This window comes from Orcinus orca, chromosome 1 (assembly GCF_937001465.1).
Source record: "Orcinus orca chromosome 1, mOrcOrc1.1, whole genome shotgun sequence".
Lineage (NCBI taxonomy): Eukaryota > Metazoa > Chordata > Mammalia > Artiodactyla > Delphinidae > Orcinus > Orcinus orca.
This window is the reverse complement of record NC_064559.1, coordinates 35,646,441-35,672,064: the sequence shown is the minus strand read 5'-3', so window position 1 is coordinate 35,672,064 and position 25,624 is coordinate 35,646,441. Positions and strand designations below refer to the sequence as shown.

The 25,624-nt window shown below is 43.0% G+C and overlaps 2 protein-coding genes across 7 annotated transcripts in view; both read left to right on the top strand.

The window, feature by feature from the left end:
* The first annotated feature begins 1,816 nt into the window (after positions 1-1,816).
* Positions 1,817-8,067, top strand: RAB29 (RAB29, member RAS oncogene family). 5 transcript variants are annotated; one of them, XM_049694782.1, is made up of 6 exons: positions 1,817-1,894; positions 2,221-2,470; positions 4,610-4,681; positions 5,378-5,559; positions 5,834-5,955; positions 6,239-8,067. In XM_049694782.1, exons 2-6 carry the CDS (start codon positions 2,347-2,349, stop codon positions 6,348-6,350), a joined length of 612 nt encoding a protein of 203 aa, XP_049550739.1. In that variant the 5' UTR covers positions 1,817-1,894; positions 2,221-2,346; the 3' UTR covers positions 6,351-8,067. The 5 variants fall into 5 exon arrangements, with proteins under 5 accessions (XP_049550739.1, XP_004282488.1, XP_049550742.1 ...); XM_049694785.1 differs by having other exon boundaries at positions 1,847-1,889; XM_033410489.2 differs by lacking the exon at positions 1,817-1,894 and having other exon boundaries at positions 2,345-2,470; positions 4,627-4,681.
* A 9,914-nt stretch (positions 8,068-17,981) lies between these two features.
* NUCKS1 (nuclear casein kinase and cyclin dependent kinase substrate 1) overlaps positions 17,982-25,624 on the top strand; it is a 30,647-nt gene continuing 23,004 nt past the window's right edge. Inside the window, exon 1 of one of the 2 annotated variants that reach the window (XM_033410564.2) lies at positions 17,982-18,227. In XM_033410564.2, coding sequence (XP_033266455.1) covers positions 18,211-18,227 — 17 coding nt within the window. In that variant the 5' untranslated portion in view covers positions 17,982-18,210. The remainder of the gene's footprint in view (positions 18,228-25,624) is intronic. The other variant, XM_004282441.3, reaches the window with a different exon arrangement.

Here is a 25,624-nt window from a genome sequence, read left to right as displayed (position 1 = left end):
TACAATAGAATATTATTCAGCCATTACAAAGAAGGAAATTCTACAATAAGCGACAACATAGATGAACCTTAAAAACATTATGCTAAGTGTAATACCCAAGTCACAGAAAGACAACTACTGCATGATTCCACTCATACGCGGTATCTAAAATAGTCAAATTTATAGAGTCAAAGAGTGGAAGAAATAGTGGTTGCTAAGAGCTGGGGGGAGGGGGAAATGGGGAGTTACTAATCAATGGGCTTAAGGTTCAGTTAAGCAAGATGAATAAATTCTAGAGATCTGCTGTACAACACTGTACCTCTCTTGCACACTTAAAATTTTGTATTTTTTGTATTGTATTGAATACTTTAAAACTTAAGAGGTAGATCTCATGTTAAGTGTTCCTACCACAATAAAATAAAAATGTTCAGGTCTGAAGCCTGAGTGAAAGGAAGAAATGATGAGGCCAGTGACAGAAATAGCTGTTTTTGTGGTGATGCAGTGAGAGGGAGGCTCTGGCACGACAGCCAAATGGAGGCACCTTTATAGCAGTTGAACAGAACTGACTGGAGATAAAGATATAAATAAAATTTAGACAAAGAGAAATTTGAAGCCAAGGCAATTCACTAAAGTAAAAAGTTTAAAGAATGATCAGCTCAAGGACCAAGACTGAAGCCTTAGGAAATTCTTAGGGAGTGATGGGATGGAAGGAAACCATGAAAGAAAAAGGCGATCATCACAGAAGTAGGAGGCTAAACAAGAAAAAGTGTCACAGAAGCCGCGTGAGAAACAAATTTCAAGGAGTTGTCAACTATGTTAAAGCCAATGGGAATTGAGAAAAGACCATTGGAAAGGGAACTGAGACATTCGGAAAAGATGAGTAGCCTAGCCTGAACTTCCTTACCTGGGTAACAAATATTTTGGGCTAAATATATTCATTGTGAACCGTGCTGATGTTCTCTCCTCACAGAACGTAAGAGGTAGCCTATCAAGAGATCTAACCAGGGCTGTTTTCCCATTGCCCTGTTGCTTTTACTTCTATTCCTGGGAAAAGTATAGAAAATGGAACTTATTTTCTTTGCCGTGAAGCTCATGTCCCCTTAACTGCTACCTAAAGGGCAGGCAGGTCAGAAAAGTTACAGGCTAAAAAATTAAAAGTATTTGCAAAACTGTAGTTTAATCGTTATTCATGAGCAACAGCAACAACTGGAGGAGGGCTGCCAGTGTACTCCAATTAGCTTCCAGCCCAAATGATGTGATGACTAGAGATTGTGGAAGTGAGGATGAGGAACCGTCTGTTGTTTTCTATCTTTACTGCAGTAGCTAGTTATTAAATATTAATAACTAACATTTAACGACATGGGTTTTCCTAAGAGTCAGCCTTTTAATCTGTCCTTGAATTTGACTGATATTGGGTCTTTGGGGAAAAATATAAGAGCTAGGCTTCATCATGTTCACAAGATCCTGGATATGTCCATCCAACTGAAAGAATAGGAAATAGATTTGGAGCATGAGGGATGAGGCTTGAGCTTTTATTAGTGGAATAATGTATGGCATCTATGGAATAATTTTTAATCTTAGCTCCATAAAACTTTTAAAGATAGTGAGAAATCTACCTGGGGACGGATTTAGGCAGGTGAAATCATGTCGAACAAATCGCTTCTGAAGGATCTTCTCTATTCCAGAATTATTTTAAAATAAGATTCCAAACGGTTGAAAGGATTTGAAACTTTGCGTAGTTTTTTTAAAAAGAAAAATAGTGCATTAACTACACTTCCCAGGAGGCCAGGCGGGCGAGTCTCCTCACTCGCCTACTTCTCTTCACCGCGAGGTAAGATGGGAAATGTAGTGCCTCAAGCAACGCTGCACGTGACGCACGCGGAGAAAGGCGAGAGGGACTGCGCCGCCTGGTGCGGTATGGGGTCTGGGGAGTCTGGTTGTGAACGTCTTTTTCCCCAGAATTTGGTTTTTGCAGTGCGGGGAGGGCTCCCATCTTCTCCCTGACCGTGAAATGAGCTGGCCTGGGTTCATTTGCCCGCCGGAGCAACTCCGGGGAAGTCCCGGTGGGTGAGACACCGTGGTGCCTCATCCAGTTTCTCGGTAGCCGGGCGGGGAGGGGGAGAAGGTGAGAACAGCAGGGGGCTAGCAGTTTGCGCCCTGCGCCCCACCCAGGCTGCGGCCGCCCGGGGAGGAAGCGCGTATAGGTTGAGTGCGAAGTTTCCTTTTTTGCTTTCTCGTCAGAGAAGCCCCAACGGGCGGTTCGGCGGGAATGCCAAACTTCAGTTTGAGCGGGGTCGCGAGCCAAAGGGTTTAAAATAAGTTACTCCCCCCACTTCCCGCCGCCGTATAACGTCCATCCCGCTAGCCATGGGCAGCCGCGATCACCTGTTCAAAGTGCTGGTGGTGGGTGACGCCGCAGTGGGCAAGACGTCCTTGGTGCAGCGATATTCCCAGGACAGCTTCAGCAAACACTACAAGTCCACGGTGGGAGGTGAGACGTCGCTGCGGGGGCGGGGTAGACGAGAGGCCGGGATCACGGGACTTGAGCCGCGGACTCAAGTGGGGTGGGGAACGGGGGATTTGGTGTCTTTGGGTCCTTCCTCGGGCCTGGAAATAGGTGTCTGGGATCCTGAAGGGAGGCATGCTGGTGTTTGATTTGCATGCCTCTCTTGGGTTTCCCCCAATTAAGTTTTCCCAGCCTGAGCTGATTGTCTGGAAAGAGAGCAAAACTGTGACGATGGGAAATGAGGGCGGGTGGATGAGAAAATGAGCGATTCCTGCGTTTCGCTAGGGAACTCAAGTCTCCTCCTGCAGCCTTCCTAGCGGTCACAGGCACATCTCTGCGATCAGCAGAAGCAGCTGAGACCCTCTGGAGCGCCTGGTTAGGTACCAGTTGGGGCTGTTGTCCTGCCCCTCACGGGAGTTACAGACAGCTGTTGAAGGAACAGAAAGGTGTTTAACCTGGCCTCACGGAGCCTAGCTTTGTTATGGAAATACCTGCATGGGAGGGCCCCTTGGCCACACAATCAGATGCTTATCAGGGCTGAAGAGCTGTGTGTTTTTTGTCCATCGATTGCTTAAATAAAGACTAGGAATTCTTCCTAGTGTAAAATATACCACTTTTCTGACCTATCTTCCCACACACACACCTTTTTCTCTCAAACTGGGGAGATGAAGGAGGCAGGGAAGACAAAGAGTTAATTTCTTTCTTTCCAGTTTGGCCTTTGGACTCAACTGTCTTTTCAGAAGTAGAAAAATGCCTTCTAATTAGAAGTTTAGATGGGAAGAGCTGGTGAAGAGGGAAAGTAACAAACATTTATTTATCTCCATTAAAAGAACATTTTTTAAGGAAAAAATTGCAGTAATGTAAGTTTTGAAATTGTGTGCTAGTGTTCATTCTGGAATTTTTTTAAATTAACATGCATTTACATTGCAGTTAAAACACCCTCCTTAAGAACATTCATCAAGGGCTTCCCTGGTGGCGCAGTGGTTGAAAGTCCGCCTGCCGATGCAGGGGACATGGGTTCGTGCCCCGGTCTGGGAAGATCCCACATGCCGCGGAGCGGCTGGGCCCGTGAGTCATGGCCGCTGAGCCTGCGCGTCTGGAGCCTGTGCTCCGCAATGGGAGAGCACAACAGTGAGAGGCCCGCGTACCGCAAAAAAAAAAAGAGCATTCATCAAAATTAAGGGTTTAAAGTTTCAAACAAACAAAAGTTTCAAAGATTGTTTCCTGACCATTCTGCCCCACACTGCTCAATAATATGAGCTTCCCTATTTCATGAATTTGGTTTAAAAGTATCCCACTAACTTTTAGCAATTGTTGTAGTTTTCCTTTAGTAGAGAATATAATTGACTGGCTAATTTTTTGTTCAGTGTTTATTCTTAATTTTCCATAGCTTTTATTTCTGTCATAGACGTGGAGAAATGTATTTCCAAATCTCAGAAATTATCCTGTTGCCGTCCTTATCAAAAGCTCTCCCCCGCAGCCTTAACTCATGGACTCAGCATCTACAGATGTGGCAGTAGATTCCAGCACTGTTCTTAAGCATCATCCATGGAGTATCTTCTTCCTGGTGAATCCTCTGGGACCTTTTCACTTTATCCCGTTCCTGCCCAAGATAATTCCTACGGCCTTATGGAGAATGTAGAATTCCCTGAGGGTGTGTTTTTCTCATAATACAGTTGGACTAGAAACCAACACTGAAATGTGGAAGATGCAAAAGCCAACCCACTTACCTCATTTCCCTCTTCTACCCCATCATCCCTTCCCTGAGAAAACCCCCTAAATCTCCCAGAAACTGTTTAACCTGAGATTAGGAGTTGTTTTTATAATTACTCCCATCCTCCTATCCCCAGTCTTAGAGACAAGTAGGATCAAATACATTGATTTGATGAGAGAGTAAAAGCTGGAGATGCCTTCAGAGATGCATGTGAATTACCTGTCCCACACTTAATACATGAGTGTGGGCTCATCTCAGTCCATTGAGGGCTTAAAAGTAACCAAACAAATAAATAATGAATGAATGGGATTGGAGTTGTGTGTCTCTAGGGTTGTAATTGCATATTTGATATGACTTTGTGGATTTTTTAAGGTAAATTTAATTCAAGTATATTATACATAAATTTTCAGTGGATTTTGCTCTGAAGGTTCTCCAGTGGTCTGACTCAGAGATGGTGCGCCTCCAGCTGTGGGATATTGCAGGTAGGATGGATAAGACTGGACAAGAACAAGGAAGACATTTTGGTTTAACCAACAAGCTCTCAGAGAAAGAATGGGACAGGGAGACCAGAAGTTTTCTCCTGAAGCTGGAATGATTGAACTGCTCTGAGGACATATAAGCTGAATAGATGTAGAGCTTTTGTAGATGTTTTCTGTAGATGTTTTGCCCTGAATAAATGTAGAGCAGTCTCTGTGTGGGCGAGGGTCTGGCAAAGTAGTGAACTGTCCAGACCGTAGGTAGATGCTCCCACAGCAGGGGGAGGGGGTGCTCCTTCTAGGTTTTCAGCTGACCTTGGTGAGAAACAAGAAAAGAGAAGACAATAATAATAATAGCTAATCCTTATTTATTATGTGCCAAGCACTTTCCTGAGCATTTTAGATTCACTGACTCATTATTAATCCTTACAACTATCCTATGATAAAAAGCTACTGCTTGTTTCCCCACTTTACAGATGCTTAATCTGAAGCACCGAAAGCTTGACTTGTCTAAAGTCACATAGATAGTAAATGACAGAGCAGGGATTTGGAATTGGGTGATCTGGGCGCAGAATCTGGACTCACCCACTACGCATACTGCCCTCTTTCCCACAATGAAGATGGAAAGGGCAGGGTGTCAGGGAGGGTTCCAAGGCTGGCTCTCAGGATCACCTTCTCAAGAACCGTCTCCTTACTTCCCAGGGCAGGAGCGCTTCACCTCTATGACCCGACTTTACTATCGGGATGCCTCTGCCTGTGTTATTATGTTTGATGTTACCAACGCCACTACCTTCAGCAACAGCCAAAGATGGAAACAGGACCTGGACAGCAAGCTCACACTGCCTAATGGAGAGCCGGTGCCCTGCCTGCTCTTAGCCAACAAGGTATGTGGTCGATCTTGGAAAATGGCCCCTGGCCTCAATCCGTGGGCAGAGAGTAAGCGTGTCTAAACTGCACTCTGATTGTGGGTATCCACTTGCCCTTCTCTACCTCCTTTCAAGAGATGTTGAGACTTTCTTTGGGAAGAATGTTGGCTGTAGATTTCAGATGCTGCTGTTCTAGCCATGGGTGGAACTGTTTTAAATCCACACGTATCTGAGCAATGTTTCTATTCCCAGGAAGTTTATGGTGTTGCCTTTTATTTATTTTCTTTGCCAGTGTGATCTGTCCCCTTGGGCAGTGAGCCGAGACCAGGTTGACCGGTTCAGTAAAGAGAATGGTTTCACAGGTTGGACAGAAACATCAGTCAAGGAGAACAAAAATATTAATGAGGCTATGAGGTGAGTAGCTCATGCTGTTCTAGGGATAGGCACGCAGATTTACCCATCTTCCACTGCAGCCCCTTGGACCTCCTTTCCTTGTTTCTGAGCAAACAAGAACAGACTGAGCCACTGGAATGCCAGCTCCTGAAGGTCAGGGATGCTGTCTTCTCTCCTGAGATAATTGGGGACAAAGGGGCATTTAAACCTTGTGGCTTTACTGAGTGCCATCTGGTGACAAGACAGATAATATCTGCCGTTTCTCCATCCAGCTTCTCAGCCTTGTTTTTTATTTGTTTTTTAGAGTCCTCATTGAGAAGATGATGAGCAATTCCAGGGAAGATATGTCTTTGTCCACCCAAGGGAACTACATCAACCTGCAGACCAAGCCCTCTTCCAGCTGGGCCTGCTGCTAGTAGCGTTTGGCTTGTTTTCCCTCCCAGTTCTAGGAGATCCTTCTCTTCCCTTTGGTTGCCCACCCAGCAGTTTTACTAAGTACATTTGAACTGTCTGCTGCTGACGGTCCAGTAAGGAGGGCCATCATCACTAAGAAAAGACACGTGGGACCCATGGGCATTTCTGCTGCCTCTGCTGCAAGTTGCCTGTCACTTGCTGCTGGCTCACGGGGCCCAGTCAGTGCCTTCCGTCCAAAAAAAGATCATCTCATCTCTCAATTTGTGATCTGGGATTTTGTGGGAAGGATTAGAAGTCAGCATCTGTGTTTTACGGATCATAATTCGCACCTACTTTTGAGCATATTTTTCCATTTAATGTATATTGATATCTCAATCTGATAGGACTTCAGATTGCAAGGAAAATGAGATCAAAGGTCATTTCCCAAATTCCTTGTTGATCATTGCTTTCAGATTCTTTCTGTCTTGGACTTTGAATTTAAACACCTGATTCTGAGATACAGGAGAAATGGGGCTGGATATCTATGGGTTTAGGGCTACTGGAGGTAAACCAAAAGTCACTATTTCTTTAAGCTTCTCAAGTCATATTAGCTTTCTTTTGTCTTGGTTTTAAAAATAGTTAACCTTTTAAATGATCAGTCTTTGGTTAGAGCGATTCTTTCCCCAAAAAATTAATTCTCACTTTAAGGTTTTCTAGTGTCTCTCTCCCAGTGGGATGGGGACAGGGTTTGCAGGTTGATGTCTTGCCACGTAATGCTGCAAGTGACATCAGCTGGCCGTGGTACCCTGAACTAGGTCTATTCCTCACAGCTCTGGGAGTCTGAATGGAAGAAGAAGGTCAGGTTAACAGAACAAAATCCTATGGGGCAACTTGCTTAGGAGCACTTTGGGTGTCTAGCACTTAACAGCCATAGAAAATAAATATTATGTGTAGACCTTTGCCTGGGGGTGGAGAGTAGATAGACAGAAAATCATTAGGTGATTTAAGTGCTAAATTGGGTGGAGTTTTTAGTATCAAATCACTTCTAGACAGTTTAATTTGTTAAATTCTCACAGGATGGTGATTTATAACCTGCCCAACGTTATGAATATTCTTAGTGAGCTCAGGCTTAGAGCTCTTTGAGAGACAGTTACCTAAATAAGTGTTCTAAGTCAGTGGTTCCCAAATCTGACTAATGAGAACCACCTGGGAAGTTTAACGATTTTAAAATAAAATGTTTTAAGATTTCTGTTTCCCAACCTCAAACCTACTGAACCAAAATGTCCAGGGATGAAGCTTGGGGATTTGTTGTTGTTGTTTTTCAGAGTTTCCCAGGCAATTCTGATCAGCCCGGTTTGGAAACCCTTGCTGGAGAACGTGGTAAAGATGCAGAGACCCAGACCTTCCCTGGGCTTCTGTAGGCTCCATTAATTCTCCAGGTGATTTTGACACACACCAGACTTTGAAAAGCACTGTCCTAAGAGAGCTCAGAGGCCAAATATCAGAGCCTTCGGTGGTTTGTTTGTTTTTAATGCCAGTTGTTACAAATTTTGCACAATCTTCTGAGACCTTCAGGTTCTCTTTTGTATTACTCTTTCCAGGTAGGGTTTTTATTACAATGATTCTGAAAATAATAGTGGAATAACAAGTTCTCTATGAAAATAAAATTGATTTTTATTCACTGGTTTGAACCCCTGAAAAATCACAAATAAATGGGAAATAAGTATTGTATTGATGGTAGTTATTGGCCTTCAATGTGACTTCGTTATTTTATACTGATAGAGTATTGTGGAAATGGAGACTTTATTTTTTAAATACCTTCTTTAAAAATGAAGGTAAGGGCTTCCCTGGTGGTGCAGTGGTTGAGAGTCCGCCTGCCGATGCAGGGGACACAGGTTCGTGCCCTGGTCCGGGAAGATCCCATACGCCGCAGAGCGGCTGGGCCCGTGAGCCATGGCCGCTGAGCCTGCGCGTCCAGAGCCTGTGCTCCGCAATGGGAGAGGCCACAACAGTGAGAGGCCCGCGTACCGCAAAAAAAAAAAAAAAGAAGGTGGTAAGTGTTATTCTGTTTATCTGTTAATTTACCAGTACTGATTGCCTCATTCCAATTCAGAACTTGATGTAACTTCTCAAATACTGCAATGGTGACCATTTAAAAAACTTGAATATGCTTTCTTTTCCCACTTGCTGACTCAGGATATTCCTGCCTTTTCAAGCATTGCTAGAGGCTGGGCTGCCAGCCCTTCTGGATTTTCTCTCCCAGTTGGTCAACGTTATGGCCCTGAAACTAATTAAAGAAGAAAGTGAAATATTTCTCCTTATGTTCCTATCTATAAAGAAAAGGGAAAGCAATTAAGATAAGGAAGAAGAAAATATTTACATGGTTAGAAATGTGATTATACTAAAAATAATTAGATCCTATCATTTGGATGCTACCTCTTGGGTAAAAATTGTTTGGAACATGGATATCATTGTAGCCCTTCCCTAGAGAAATTTCTGTATTTGAGACAAGATACCCCTTCAACCATCCACCTGGTCTGTGGCCAAAGAGAAAACATAAGCATTCCCTGCAGACTGTTCTAAGAGACCCAAGGAAAGGCTGAGAACAGAGCTGTGGGACTGTGACTGCCCTGGCTTTCAACTTTGAACAGAATAGCTGAGTGATCAAACAAGCCAGGAAAGGAACCCTAAGTCAAGGAAGGCCCCTAAGCATAAGTGATGGTTTGCTGTTTTGTACTGCTAATGAGCCGGAATTGCTCCAAGATACTGTTACTCACTTTCCTTTCCTATTGCTAGGGAATATTTGGGTTCCTTATTTTTCCCTCTTATCTCCAGATTTAACTGTTTTCTTTAGATGGTCTGTCTTCTGTCCTCAGGACACTGTCCCATCTAACAGGAGGCTCTTCCTGCCTGTCGTCCTTTTGTAGGCAGTGGCCTGCTTTTGACATGATCTAAGGCCATGGTTAGAAGATGTAAAAATCTCCATGGTAGGTATTCTGTAAAATCTAGTGATTAGATTGCTCAGGGAAATAAACCTCTGTGCCCTTTTCTCCTTCACCCCGCTTGGTTCACTATGTATAGGAAGAGGCCTCAGCTGTGTACATGACTCATTTATTAAAACCAAATAACCCCCAGGTTGGAATGGATAGGAAGCCACTAGACAATGTGCATTGGGGACTTCCCTGGTGGTACAGCGGTTAAGAATCCGCCTGCCAGTGAAGGGGACACAGGTTCAATCCCTGGTCTGGGAAGATCCCACATGCCGCAGAGCAACTAAGCCTGTGCGCCACAACTACTGAGCCTGCGCTCTAGAGCCCACAAGCCACAACTACTGAAGCCCTCGTGCCCTAGGGCCTGCGTGCCGCAACTACTGAGCCTGTGTGCTGCAACTACTGAAGCTCATGTGCCTAGAGCCTGTGCTCTGCAACAAGAGAAGCCACCGCAATGAGAATTCCGTGCACCACAATGAAGAGTAGCCCCCACTCGCCGCAACTAGAGAAAGCCCATGCACAGCAATGAAGACCCAACGCAACCAAAAACAATGATAAAAAAAAAATGTGCATTGGAAAGAACTTTACATGTATTTTTGATTCAGCCATAAATACCAGAGACTTGAGAATATATCTACATATGACCTTTGTTGTTGTTAGAAAACCCTGCCTTCTCTTTGGCTTTCAAGCATAATCTGAATTCTGTTTAGTTTTATCTGCAGGTTTCAGTATAATACTGGTATTGCTCTGTTTAGGGTTCTCCAGGGAAACAGAACTAATAAGATGTGTGTGTGTGTGTGTGTGTGTGTGTGTGTGTGTGTGTGTAAAGGGATTTATTACAAGAATTTGGCTCATGTGATTATGGAGGCTGGCAAATCTAAAACTTATGGAGCTGATGTCCCAGTTAAAGTCCCAAGGCTGGCAGACTGGAAGAGCTGATATTCCAGTTCAAAGGCCACCAGGCAGGAGAATTCTCTCTTACTCAGGACAGGGCCTTCAACTGATTAGGTGAGGCCCACCCACGTTAGGGAGAGGAAACTAATTTACTACATCTACCAATTTAAGTGTTAATCTCATCCAAAAACACCCTCACAGAAACACCCAGAATAATGTTTGACCAAGTATCTGGGCACCCCATGGCCCAGTCCAATTGAGACACAAAATTAACCATTACTTGCACTTAACGGTACTTTACTATGTGATGGTGCTGTTTTGATAACTTTTCTTCACACTCAACTTTAATTTGATTCACACTCATCTGATTAGGAACTAACTACATATTAATGGGAGTAAAGAAGAGAAAGCAGATAGGAAAGGAAGACGATAAGATAGACATTTTATGATTTATCATGATATGAGAAGGGCAGCCCAGTAGCACTGGATACCAATATCTGACTTGGTATAAACTCTTCCCTCAGCTCTGTGAGTTGTGTATGCTTCTTACACTATCTTGGAAATAAGAAAGCAGATAGTTCTCATTTTATGTTTGAGGGAACAAATATCTCAAAATTTGACTAACTGAAAGGCAGCTGGTTGAATTCGTAATAAAGCCAAGACATAACTGCAAATCTTCAAATTCCCCATCTCCATTCTGTCATTTAGGTTTCTGTGAAGAATTTGACCTGAAAAACCTATTTTAGAAAATAAGCCCAGACATTTAGAGAAACAGAACTGGCCCCTTTTGGGTTTGAAACTCTTAGTTTGTGTTATATAGACTTTGAGACCATGTTCATGTGTTGAATAGACACGTGTGTAATTAACTTTGGAGCCAAATTAAGTGCAGGTTGAATAGCATGCAGCACAGATATGTCCTGAGATGTTTGACAAGTTCCGCTTACTAAGATATGTCTCCCAAGTGCAGTGACTGTTATTTAATTTTGAACATCAGCTTTCTTGTTTGCAAATACAGGGATTAAAATGTTTTTATTCTTTTCCATTGTAGTTTATTACAAGATATTGAGTATAGCTCCCTGTGCTACACAGTAGAACCTTGTTTTTTATTTTTTATATACAAGTACAGGGATTTTAACAGCCATTTTATTTTCGACTGTTGTTGCCAGTAGTTGACATCTGAGTGTTTCTGTAAGCCAAATACATATTCTTCTAAGCACTTCACATGGATTATTTTTATTTTCACAATGACCCTATGATTCTACATATATAGACATTTAAGGCACAAAAATTAAAACTGCTCAAGGTTAGACAGCTAGGGAGTGGCGAACGGATTTTTTTTAATATTGCTTCTGGGTTTTTTTTTTAATATAAATGCGTTCATTTTTGGCTGCGTTGGGTCTTCGTTGCTGCGTGTGGGCTTTCTCTAGTTGCGGCGAGCAGGCAGGGGCTACTCTTCGTTGGGGTGCGCGGGCTTCTCATTGCGGTGGCTTCTCGTTGCAGAGCACGGGCTCTAGGCACGTGGGCTTCAGTAGTTGCAGCACACAGGCTCAGTAGTTGCGGCACACAGGCCCTAGGGTGGGCGGGCTTCAGTAGTTGTGTCTCGTGGGCCCTAGAGCGCAGGTTCAGTAGCTGTGGCGCACGGGCTTAGTTGCTCCATGGCATGTGGGATCTTCCCGGACCAGGGCATGAACCCGTGTCCCCTGCATTGGCAGGCAGATTCTTAACCACTGCGCCACCAGGGAAGTCCCTGGCAAACTGATTTTTAATCTTAAGCAGTGTGACTCCAGAAACTCCCTTTACTATAATACACTGCCTACCTTTTTGTATGTGTATGTTTTGATGGTGGCATCCTTGAAGTTTTCCCACATAAATATTCAGTAAGGTGGGAACAGAGTAATTTATTAAATGGATATACAGCTTTTCAAATACTTTTATGATGAAAAATTTAAACCTACTCATTAAGGAAAATGGAGAAAAGAAGGAAAATCCAAACCACTATAGACCCAAAACCCAAACAAAACCTCTATTTACATTTTGATAAATTTGTGTTCAGTCCATTGTTTTTAATGCAAAGATTTTTTTGTCATATATTTGTATTTACACTTAAATCATTTCTGATTACATACCTTTTATGTATCCAGTATTGCAGTAGGAGTTGTGGGGGATATAGAGATCTATGCCATAGAACTCCAAAGAAGGAGGGCAAGAAAGGTTTCTTAAAGGGAAGTAGGACAGGAGATGGGCACCAATCGAGAAAGAGGTGGGATAGGATTTCAGGTTGGGAAGAAAGGAGGTTTCAAATTTTTACACAGGTTTGAGAAGTAGCCAGTAGACCAAAGGGCTCATGTTGTAGAGCAGAGGGAAATAAGGTTAGAAAGACTGTGGACAGATTATATAGGTCATTAATTAAGCAATAGTGGCACATGTACCATGTGCCGGGTACTTTATTAGAAGCACGGGATGAGGCCTGGGGAAGAGCGTTCAGACTTTATCATGGGAGCTGTAAGGACGTATTGAAAATTTGAGTATAGGAATGCCATGAGTGCTGTGCTTTAGGAAGGTAGCATTGTCTGTTGTATCTACCACATATTCCAAAAAGAGAAGAGAAGCTGTTGCAGTAGTTTAAGCACGAACTGGTGACAAGGGACATGGCGAGTGAAAAGTGAATTTGAGAAATGCAATGAAGAAAGAATCAAGAGGTGTCTATACTGAAGACAGTGAGGGCTTGGGGTGGAGTCAGTGGCACCAAGGGGTTGAGCTCAGGTGATTAAGAAGAAGGTGCTTCTGGCAGAGGTGCAAGAGTCAGGAAAAGAATGTGGGTAGGGGAGCTAATTTGTTTGGCGTAGATAAATTGAGCTTGTGGGTATTCAAGTGGAAATATCTGTTAGGCAGTCAGGATACTCGCTGGAACTCAGAAGCAGAGGGGCTGGCAGTAGTTGGTAGAATGATGCCCATACTGGGCATGGTCGGAATACATCAGTTCTCCTAGGAATGGTTAGGAGATAGTGGAGAAAGAGCGACAACGCCTTGGACATTCACCGTGGTCAAACATGACTGTCATCACTGTCACCTTTTCTCCATCTGTATGCTGTGGGCAGTGTTTGTTAACTCTGTTCCCAGGGCTCAGGGATTGTTTTGTTCTAGTGGAGGAACAAACCAGCTGTTGGATTTGGGGTTTTTCCTTCAGTGAAGACAGTGTGATCCATGCTGCCTCCCAGAGTGCTTCACAGTGTCCAAACTATTATACCTTCGCAAGGGGGCCCTTTTTGTTGTTATTGTTATGCCAATCATGTGAAGGCTGTAAGGACCAATATAATTATCCCCATTTTACAGGTGAAGAAGCAGAGGCACAGGAGTTTAAAATTTGCTGAAGGTCACCTAGGTAGTAAATCACAGTGCTCAAGGCCAGTAGTTTTCATTACAAGTTCAGTGCTCTTTTTTGTTATACCTTGGGGTCTCCGCTTTCAGCACTGTTCACTTAAAAGTATTTGTTGGTGGTTTAGATGGATAAGGCTCTGTCTTCTTCAATGTTACAACGGCAAGTTTTCTATGGATTTTATTGGTGGTGAGCAAAGCAACAAGTATTAGTCTTCTGGGGTTTCTTCTTCAATTTATACTGGATGTCAAGTTGTACATCCTTTTTATTTCAGTGGTAGAAACCCATCTAAACTTAGGTCTTAACATTCTAAAAGTAGAGAGGAAGATGGAAGTCTGGAGCAGAAGAAATATACACTTGAGAAAATGAATGTAAAAGTTAAAACTGGGGACTTCCCTGGTGGCGCAGTGGTTAAGACTCCGCGCTCCCAATGCAGGGGGCCCGGGTTTGATCCCTGTTCAGGGAACTAGATCCCATATGCATGCTGCAACTAAGAGTTCACATGCCACAACTAAGGAGCCCATGTGCCACAACTGAGGAGCCCGCCTGCTACAACTAACAAGCACGCCTGCCACAAGTAAGGTCCAGCAAACCAAATAAGTAAATAATTTTTTTAATAAAATGAAAATAAATAAATAAAAGTGAAAATTGACTTTGGCCCAGTTTTTTTCTGGCTGTGACCTGAGGCAAGGGAGCATCCTCTTTAACCATGCACCTATCTCCAAGCAGGATTTTGGCCTCTGGGGTTACAGAAAGACTAACCAGACACACAGCTCTTCTATCCCACCCTTTCTTGTGAGTATTGTGATGGGGCAAAGAGTCAGCAGGTTGGAAGTAGAAGAGTAAAAAAGAAAATAAAGCCTGGAGAATCTTTCTTTAACTTCCCGGCAGGGTCTTCAAAGACAGGTCCCTTTCTGAGCTCCTGTGGTCAGTAGAAGCAGTGTCTATCTTTAGACCTCGTTGGCTGTTTTTCATGAGGCCACAGAACTGGAAGTGCCCAGCACAGAGTAAGTGCTCGAAAATTTTTACGAAGCTCCCGGCAACTATAGCATAGCCTTGAAGGAAGTGGGTCTTTTTTTTTTTTTTTTTTTGCGGTACGCGGGCCTCTCACTGTTGTGGCCTCTCCCGTTGCGAAGCACAGGCTCCGGACGCGCAGGCTCAGCGGCCATGGCTCACGGGCCCAGCCGCTCCGCGGCATGTGGGATCTTCCCGGACCGGGTCACGAACCCCTGTCCCCTGCATCGGCAGGCAGACTCTCAACCACTGCGCCATCAGGGAAGCCCGGAAGTGGGTCCTTGATAGGGTTAGGGAAGAGCCATTAGGCCCATCACCCACACGCTGCCAGGTTTTTTGTTTGTTTTTTATTTATTTATTTGGTTGTGCCAGGTCTTATTTGCAGCAGGTGGGCTCCTTAGTTGCGGCATGAATGTAGGATCTAGCTCCCTGACCAGGGATTGAACCCGGCTCCCTGCACTGGGAGCTCAGAGTCTTAACCACTGCGCCACCAGGGAAGTTCCTGCCACTTCTTACTGTCTTTAACATATGCAGGGGAGACGGAAAAGGCTACTTCTCAAAATATAACTAAAATCATAGGAGAAATTAAGCATTGGGTTTCAAAGCCCATTAAATCTCATTTCCAGGGAGAAAGAATAACTGTCTTTTCTGTCTCCTGAGCCTGTTTCGTTTTCACAGTTTCTCATAGTTTTATTACATGTATTGTCTCTTCAAGGTTAACCGACATGCATCTAAGATCTAACCTGTCATATGATCAGTGTCTTTCTTCAGTTTCCTACACACTGGCTGTGCTTGAGACGTGTCCAGGGAAGATTCTCTGGGGATGCACTGGAAGGATCTGACCTTGGAGGTTGCACTCCAGGTTCTCCTGACAGGCAGGGAAACAGTGCCAGGGCTCTTGTAGGCATAACTCTGTACTTGCCCACTAAAAAGTAAACTAGAAGTTCAAGTCTTACGTTACTTCCTTCTTAAGAGACAGTGTTTGTTGAAATACTGAGCGAATAAACAAGCACATAGAGGGAAGACTTTAGCCAAAGCTGAGATGAGGAGAGATATAGGCTATGACCCTCACCTTGGAAGAGGAAGAGCCTTCATTCAGTGGCCATCTATATATAGGCCTGGAAGTAAACTACAATGCCAAGGCCTGGAAGACCTGTTCTGAACTTTCCACCTGCCTGGACATGTAGACTATGGCCAGTTCCTTTCATTACCTAATAAGTAAGTAACAAGAATTCCTCTGCCTCATCTCACGATAACAAATATTGGTATTTGCTAAATAATGGCAATCTGACCTAATAAAAGAGCCTCCAACAAAGTCACTCGTGATCACTGCACCACTCCAGCCTCTGCACTGGCATTTTGACAATAATATGGATGACAATACACTTAGTCAAAACAGATTCCAGCACCCATTATGCCCCATCAAAAAAAGCAAAATAAATGTTGACAAGATACGGAGAAACTGGAACCCTTGTGCACTGCTGGTGGGAATGTTAAATGGGGCACCTGCTATGGAAAATAGTGTGGAGATTCCTCAAAAAATTAAAAATACAATTACTATATGATCTAGCAAATCCACTTCTGAGTATATGCTCCAAAGAATTGAAATCAGGGGCTGGAAGAGAGACTTATACACCACATTCATAGCAGAAATTATTCACAATAGCCAAAATCTGGAAATGACCCAAGTATCCACTGACAGTTGAATGGATAAACCAAATGTGGTATATACATACAATGATATATTATTCAGCCTTTAAAAGGTAGAAAATTTTGATACCTACTACAACATGAATGAACCTGGAGGACATTATGCTGAGTGAAATAAGCCAATCACAAAAGGACAAATCCTGTATGATTCCACTTATATGTGGTTCCTTGAGTAGTCAAATTCATGTAGACAGGAAGTAGAATGGTGGGTACCAGGGGCTGAGGAGAGAGGGAATGGGGAATTAGTGTTTAATGAGTATAGAGTTCAGCTGGGGAAGACGAAAAAGTTCTGGAGATGTGAATGTACTTAATGCCACTGAACTACACAAGTAAAAATGGTGAATTCTATGTTATGCATTCCTTTTTTGCTATCAACAATAGCATTCAGGGGTGAAAGGGTGGAGTGACATGGAAGAGGAGATATATATATAACTTTTTTAATGCTTTACTGGTGGACTGTGCTATTCTCTTCCCTTAGGGAAGCCAGATTTTACAAGGGGAGACTTTCAGGAGGCAATAGTGATGGGTTGGTTTGTTTGTTTATGGAGTGTAGCTTCAGTTGGTTATTAACAGGCTGCCTGTGATAGGGATTGAAGTCTATTTTACAATGGTCAGGTAAACCTTGGCCGTTCCCATAGGGATCCTGAGCTCTGCCTCTGAGAGTTTTATGCATCCAACAAATGTTCATGGATTTAAATGGAATGATCTGAGTTACCCTCAGTTATTTGACTTGAGTCTTGAGGCAGCCCCTCCCCCATCCCCACCCAGGGATAAGGGACTGAATTTAACAAATACTTACATTGCACTTACTGTCTGCCAGAGACTGTCCAAAAGCCTTTTCATATATCAACTCATTTAATCCTAATAATCCTATGAATTAAGTACTATTGTTCCCCATTTTACACATGAGAAAACTGAGGCAGGCACAGAGAGGTAAAGCTATACAACTGTTAAGTGGTGGACCTAAGGTTCAAACTGAAAAACCTTCTGGCCCAGCGCTCATGCTCCTAATCATTAGGCCCCGAAGGTCCATGTCTGGGACTTTAATGACCCTGAAGTGATCTCAAGGTCCAGAATGGAGAATGGAAATTGGTGGTTAAATTATTCCTTGCCTGTGATCCTGCCTCCCTGCTCCAGCAGCGGTTGGGCTCCTGAGGTCTAATGCTTAAGCAAGGAGAAGGGGCTTGTGGGTTTAAGGTCAAAATTTTTGAACCTATGGAATTTCCCTCCAATTCAGAAGCAGCCCCTTGCTGACGAATCAGCTGCCTATCCCACGGGTTTTGCTATCAGTGGAGTTTCTAGATGATCAAGGCAGGCGAAATGATACATCATTAAGCTAACATTAAATGATATTAAACTCTTAATAAATCTTTTTTCCTAGTCATCCTAAGACGCAAGCCAAGACGAATCTGCAACTCTGGAGTGGAAACCAGGGGGCGGGCCGAGCAGCGACCATTTTTGTTTTGCGGCCGTGCGCTCTCAGAGCACCTTGACTAACAGGACCTCACGGAGGAGGCGGAGCCTATCAGTGAGTGGGGCGGAACCTGGAAGACGTGATGATTCAAACGGACGAATGAGCTCTGCGCATCTGGCAGAAGCCGCCAATGACCGGTCGTGTTGGGGCGGAGCCCACAGGCCCTAGTGGCTTTGGTTGTACGGCGGCTTTGGCGCATTTTCGGCTGGTTTGATTCATCCATTTTGAAGAGACAGGGGAGCGGGGGGCTCGTCTGATTAAGGGGCCCTGAACCAAGGAGCGGCGGCGTTTGAGAAGCCAGCAGCTCGGGGTTCGGCGGCAGCGGCCCCCTCGGCCGAAGTTGGGGGGGGTGGGGCGCCGAGCGCGCGGGGTGGGGGGGGTCCTGGTCTTTGGCTTCTCGACTCGGTCCTGTTTCGACAGCGAACATGTCTCGGCCTGTCAGGTCAGTGCGGAGTCCGAGGCCTGGAACGGGCTGGAGGGGGTTGGGGTGAGTGGTGAAGGAGTGGGGGACAGAAGCCTAGAGTCGGCCTTCTCCTGTGCCACGCGCGGCCTCCTCCTTTTCGGGGCCAGCGCGCGCCCTTGAGCGTAGGGGGCCTTGCTGGCCCGCGGGGCTGCGTGGGGGTAGCGGCCGCGCGCCCATGCGCGCGCTCCTCCCCGCCCCGCGCCGTTGCAGGGCTCTGGGCTGCTTTGCTGCCTCCCCCACTCGCCGCACTGGAGCGGGCGGGGTGTTCCCTGAACCTCCGTCGGTCGGAGGGGGAGGGGTGTGAAGTCAGCGCCCCCACCCAGGCCCCACCTCCTCCGGCCCGGCCCCTTGGAGCCGGCCGCGGGGACCAGCGGACTGGGTCTCGGACCCCACCTTAATGGGGGGGGGGGGCGGAGACGCCGTATTGTCCCTTCCCCCCTCGGCTTGCGTGGGGGTGGGGGGGGACTCAGCCCTTTTTCTCTAGCGGACGGGGGTGTTCCATGCAAAGCAGGAGGGGCAGCTCTGCCGCCGGGCCCCGCCTCCGTCCTCCGGGTCGCTGCAGAGCCCCGCCTCTCGGATCAGGCCGGGCGTGGGCGGGACGCGTTCTTTTTCCCTCCGCAGCCGAGAGAGTTCGGGACTAGGCCCTGGAAAATGACTGCTGTGTCCCCCCCAACTCGGAGTTTTGAGCTGGTTAACCCCCGCTCCCCCGCCTCGAGTTCGCTCTTTGCCTCCGACTAGAAATGTCCTTCCTCGGAAATGTCCCTACTCAGGGAGGTGTGGGTTAACTGCACGACCTAAATCCCGTGTGGTTCTCGTTCCCGCTACCTCTCCTCTTCTTCGGCGTACACGTCTCGGATGTTTTTGTAATCTTATCTTTACCTCGAATAACTTTAATAATAAACGGGCTAGATTCGGTTAATCGTTAGACTTTATTCTGAGAATTTCAACAAGTTTGCTGTTCCCCAGCGGACGGTGGAATCGCCCTTGGCCGTCCTCCCGGCTATCGTATGGAATGTGCCATTTATGGAGGGGTGTGGCTTAATCCAATCTGTTGAGGCCTTACGAAGGAGAGCTGTTGCAAATAAATATTACTTTTAATATAATGTACTTGGCGCTTTCAATGTAAGGAATTAGCTGCTTTGCATAGTGCTTTATGGATAAATAGGTTTAGTTTCTAAATGTTTTAATAGTTGTTGCTTCCCTTTCTTCGTTCCAAGTTGTGAGGAACGGAAGTATTTTGAGCTAGAGCTCTAAAGGGAGGTTTGGAACCCCGGAAAGGGTTTTGTGCTACACCGTTCTGTCTGCAGACTAGAACAGCAGTCTCCGGCTGGTGGGGGTATGGGGCTGCATGCTCCTACGCTCGGGGTGGGCGTGAGGAGAGTGCTAACTAACTACCTGACAGCTTTTCTGCCTAATTTAAACCCACATCTCCGATAACTCACCATCGCCACCGGGAAGAGTTTTGCCTACTTTTTGGCACGGAGTCTGAATAGATATTGCAAATTATAGTTTGCATACTTTTTTTGGCATAATAAATGACCAGTGTATCCCATCAGTTTATGAATAAATGACCAGTGTATCCCATCAGTTTATGTAGAGTATTTTCTTTAGGATCAGGAGAAATAGACAATATCATAATAAAGATTTGTTTCATCTGGATTGGATCTTCTGTCTTCTGGGAGTAAATTACTGTGTGGTGAAGTTGGACTATTACTTTTCTTTACCTTTTAACTGCAGTTCACTAGGTTTTGATGACTTTTAATTTTATTGTTGTAATTTTACTCATTTGTCTGAGTTTGTGCTCCCAAATTTAGACGCTGGAACACGAACAGAACTTTTTTTTCTTGAAAACTTGGATTTTTAATGTCACCGGGTAGGAGTAAATATATTAAGCACGTTCTAATCAGTTTTTTGAAGGCATTGGGATTTGTGCACAACTTTTTTCTTGCTCAGTCTGTTAAAAGTAATTTTAACTGTATATTTGCCCCTAATTGAAGAATGGAGTTAATATATTGTGGGCATTTTTGGGTCACTTTCAAGTTATTAATTTTAAAGCAACTTGGTTTTTGATTATATATTTTAGTGAAGAAGTCTCTTTGTAACTTTTTTGAAAGCCTTTAACATACTCTTGACCAATAATAAAGCAGAAATAATTAAACTTGACTTTGGTGGTTTGTTAAATTTTGCAATAAAAAAAGTTCTGCCTTAGGGAAGTGCTTTTGTAATTGAAGAGTCTGTGTACTTGAGGGAATGTAACAAAAAAAAATAGATGTTGACCCAATATCAGAATGATCAACCTTGTTTAAAAACAAACCAAAAACAAGCATGTGTTGGAAAATGTGTCTCTGCAGCTTCTTTTGGGATATGTTTCTGCCCTTAGGCCTGTATATAATTTTGAGGATTTTCTGCTTTTCATTTTTTACTGTGACTATTATTTTCATTTTAATATTAACCTAAGCATTTAAGGAAGATTTAGAAATGTACTAATGGCTGCTTGACACCAGTTTCCAAATGAATGGAATGATGAACTGACCGGCTACAGCAGGGTTTTCCGTAGACGTGTGCAACACATATCTAAGTTTTGTTCACACTGTATTACTTTCACCTTTTACAGTATCTGACTCATATATAAATGAGAGCTGAAATATTTTAGGCCTTGGATTCAAATTTATAGCGTAAAATTGCAGTCTTAGAGCCAGAAAAAAAATTAGGCAAATTCATTTTACGAGTGACTTAATGTGGGGACCTGGACAAGTGAAGTGCCTTGCATCACACACTAGTAGATGCCAAGATTGGGCCTAGAACCTAGATTCTTAATTTACAGCCCTGCTTATCCTCATCCTCCCCCCTTTCCACATAATCGCTTGTTTCTTCTACCAGATAAGTGTTGATGTTATTTTAGTGTATGGCACTTTTAACTTTTCAAAATCCTTTCATGACTCTTACCCTTGTGAGGTAGGGAAGAAAATGCTGTTACTTTTGAAAGAAAGCTCAGAGATTTACTAACTTGCCCAGCCTAGAAACCAGGTTTTTTGAAATTTACCTTCGTATATTCTTCAGAGATCTTCCTCCCTTATTGAAAATGGTCCAAATCACTCAGATCAGTCTGTTTGCTCCTTTCTTTATAATGTAAGTGTACCTGATGTCTTGTCTTCTTTTGTTTAGTACTTGAGACTGCAAGGAACCTTTAACATTGAAAGTTTAGATGTGAAAGCATAGGCTTTTACAGATTGATATAAAATTTTTTTGGTCATTTTTTATTTATGTTGAGAATCAGCTTCCCCAAGATTCCAGACTGCTTTCTTTTCAAAGAGAATTCGGTTGGAATGTGTGTGGATTTCTAAAAAAAAATTGATATTTTCTCTTACCAGAAAATTAGTTTCAAAAAGCCCTCGGTTAAAGGGAAAAACTTGGAAACCTGAAAATTCAAGGTAGCTTGGAATTAATGATACACAGGAAGACATTTAAGAGTTTAGTATACTAGTAAATGTGGTTTTAGATGAGCCTGGTTCCTTGTATCTGATCTTATTCTCTATGTCCAGGTTGTGTGTGTGTGTGTGTGTGTGAAAGAAGTGTGATTTTATTAACCTTTGATCTGTACATTTATTATTACTTTCATGTCACTTTCTTCTAAAAAGACATAAACTCTTCTGTAGACTTTACCTTCAAAGATATCTCACATAATAACTTGGAAAGCCTGAATAATGGGGGAGTTAATTTTATAACAACACTTAAGTATTCAACATTTCCCAACATATATGTCTTTAATCTGAAAATTACAAGAAGACAATGTTGGGAATTCCCTGGCGAACCAGTGGTTAGGACTCAGCACTTTCACTGCCGGGGCCCAGGGTTCAATCCCTGGTTGGGAAACTAAGATCCAGTGTGCGGCGAGGCCAAAAAATAAATAAAATGCCAAAAAAAAAAAAAAGACTTTAAAGTTTGATTTTTTTTTTTTTGGAGTAATTACCAAATAAACATTTACTAAGAGTAAGTGCAGAGTCAGGTACAGAGGATTTCACTTTATCTTGTTTTATCCTTATTACAACCCTGTAATAGAGGATTTTTTAAAAATTCCCATATAGTAGATGATGAAATAAGCTTAAATAATATGTTACTCAAGGTCACAGAACTGTGAAACAGCCAAGATTTGAACCTAGATTTTCTGAATACAATGCTGGCATTCTTTCTGTGGCAACACTCTTCCCTTCCTAGTGTTTGGCATGAAGATGGTCAAATGCTATTTTATTTTGTAATCTCCAAATAATGGTGAGTGCATTCTGTATGCACTGGTTTTTAAGCTCTATGTAGAAAATACTTGAGGGGAAATATATGGCCAAAATATTTTAAATAGCAGTTTTTTCAACTTACTCTTCAAAACAGTTCTCAGAATAAGTTTTAATTAAAAGCCTTTTTTTTTTAACTAGAACTGAGATTAAGTCCAGTTCCTTCAATTTACTACTGATGACTTTTAAGTCTAGGAGCTAAGGCGTAGAAATGACAGTAAAGCTGGATTTAGACTGCATGAGTCTTACCTATTTAACTCTCCATTAGATTTACATTTATTGTATACATTTGATTCACGTAGAATGTTTTACAGGTTCACAATCCTTAGTTTGAAACCATTGGGGACTATATGTGTTCAGAAGTTCAAATTTTTTCAAAAATTTAAAAAATGGGGGCTTCCCTGGTGGCGCAGTGGTTGAGAGTCCGCCTGCCGATGCAGGGGACACGGTCATGCCCCGGTCCGGGAAGATCCCACATGCAGCGGAGCGGCTAGGCCCGTGAGCCATGGCCCCTGAGCCTGCGCGTCCGGAGGCTGTGCTCAGAAACGGGAGAGGCCACAACAGTGAGAGGCCCGTGTACCATTAAAAAAAAAAATTTAAAAGATAACAGGGCGCCTATACTGTATATATAATGTACCATCACCAGGTCTGGGGTAGTGCTCCTATAATCAAACACATTAATCTCTGTGGTAAAACCTAGGAATTTTCACACTAAAAGAAAATCCTAAAAAGCCCCTCTTGTTTGCCCCACATATGTTTACCACCATATAAATTATGAAAAGACTTGGTTGTCAGAACTTTTTGAATTTCTAAATTGTAGATAAGAAGACTAGACCTTTAACAGCACAGTTCCTTTCTCAACCTTCAATTTTAGAAAAAATAAAATTACTCGAAACTCAATAGAGCCATCACTTAATGAGCAACACTTTTTGTGCCAATTCTGCCGGATACTCCTCATGTTTTTCAAAATCTTGAACAACTCTGAGCAAGGTATATATTATCCCTTGTTTCATATGTGAGAGGGCAGAGGCTTAAATTAAGTAACTGATCCAGTTCACCTAACCATTAAAAAGGAAGCAGGAATTCAAATAGAAGTTGTGACCAGTGTGGTCTTTCCAATCAGACACTGCCACGGGGTGTTAACTCTTTCTTGTGGTAGTAGCACATTTGGGGGTTATGGTTCATAGCAGGACTTTGGTGGGGAAGACCAACTTTAAAGTGAGCGGGGGGGGGGGGGGCGGGGTGGGTGGAGGAAACGAAAATTTTTTCGAAGGAATAAGAATATGAGAAGGGGTTAATTAAAGGAAAAGACACCTGAACATAGAGGAAAAAGCACTGAAGTAGTGTGAGGCTTTAAAAATGGGAGGAAACATGAATGTTAGATAAGTGGCATTTAAGTGTATACATAATCAGGGACATTTCCCCCTGACCAAAGTAAGTGAATAGATTCCAAAGCCACCTAAAGGACACCACAGAAAATTAATGGGCTCATTTTACGTACATGTATAGATGCAAGAATGCCAAACGGTATTAGCTAACTGAATCCAGTATGTATTAAAAATACATATGATCAAGTAGCATTTGTGCCGGGAATAAAACTTAAAATCTGTCACTGATTCATATTAAAAGACCAAAGGAGAAAAACCATAGCATTTGAAAAGATTCAGCACCTATTATAAAACTCGTCAGTATATTACAATTAGAAGGAAATTAAGATTAATAAATTGGGGTTGATTTAATTTGACAAAAGTTACCAAGATAAGTGGTTGAGTTTTAGTGTTTGAAATCATTGCAATACAACTAGTTAATAAGGAGAAAGTAGTTTTGAATAAAGAAAGGGAGATTAATTTTATTTATGTTTTTGATCTGTTTTCCCCAGAAATATAAAAAGGCCACCATTCTGTGTAACTCTGGGACACCATCTGTGTTACATCCACATTATAGTCCATGTGAATAGTGCCCCTCTGGCACTTAGAGACTGCGGTGTTGTGGTCAATAAGAGAAAACATTTGATTTAGTATATGACCACTTTGGTCAAAATGGGGCATCCCTGTGTTTTGTTTAAAAAATATTACTATCTAGGTTCTAGGAAGTGGAACTGATTGTTACAGAATTACATTGCCATATTTTAAAATAGTATCTAAATAGCCATAATTATAGGTCTTTAAAATATTTTTGGTGAAGAGACCACAGGTTGCCAAAGTGTTTCAACTGGCTATAGCATGTTTTCAGGTGCTTCTTAGTGCCTATCTACTTATTGAACTGTGCACCTGTTCAGTTACCTGCAAAGCAGGGTGATCTTCAGGGAGATTTCATGTGTCAAGATAAAATGGCCCAGAAGATGAATTACTTGAGAAACTAAAACTTAGCTCCACTGAGAAGTAAAAATCCAGCCGGCTATTCATTGGGCTGGGATAACAGACTATCTTCCACAGATATGCTACAACTGGCAAGATTTATAACAATGCTTCTTTGACTACTGCTTTCCTGGTACGAAAAGATTCTCTAAAATCAGACTGTCAGAAACTTACGGTATTTGAAATTATATCAATCAGAGTGAAACATCACACTTTTGTCAGGAAAAGCTAACTCCTTCTGACACGGAGAGCTATCTTGATTTAACATTTTTAGAGCTTCAAATGAGGGGTTGCTGGGCACAAAATTCACATCTACCTAAACTTCTTTGCCAAGAAATAGGACCCAAGGTCCACTTCACTGTCTAGACCTGATGTAGACCCCTTTTCACACAGTCTGTTGTGCTTTGAGCCTATCAAGGCACTGCTTCATTTAAGTTTCACCTAAATTGTACCCTTCCCCAAATACTTTTAAAGTTTTCCTCTGTTTGGTGAGATGCTCCACACTTCTGATGTTCCATCACCTTTATTGTAATGAGTCAGTAAATCTTTTTCAGGCTACAGATTTGTCCCTGGTAGTTGGGTTAAGACAATTGGAAGAGTTCACTGAGAGTCCCAAGACTCTTGCTGCAGACAGGACTACTTGGTAATGTGCTCATCTGAGACCCCTTTAATCTCACCTGCTTGAGGTTTACTCTGTTCCTAATTGCATAGTTTTTGCACTAAACTTCCTGTT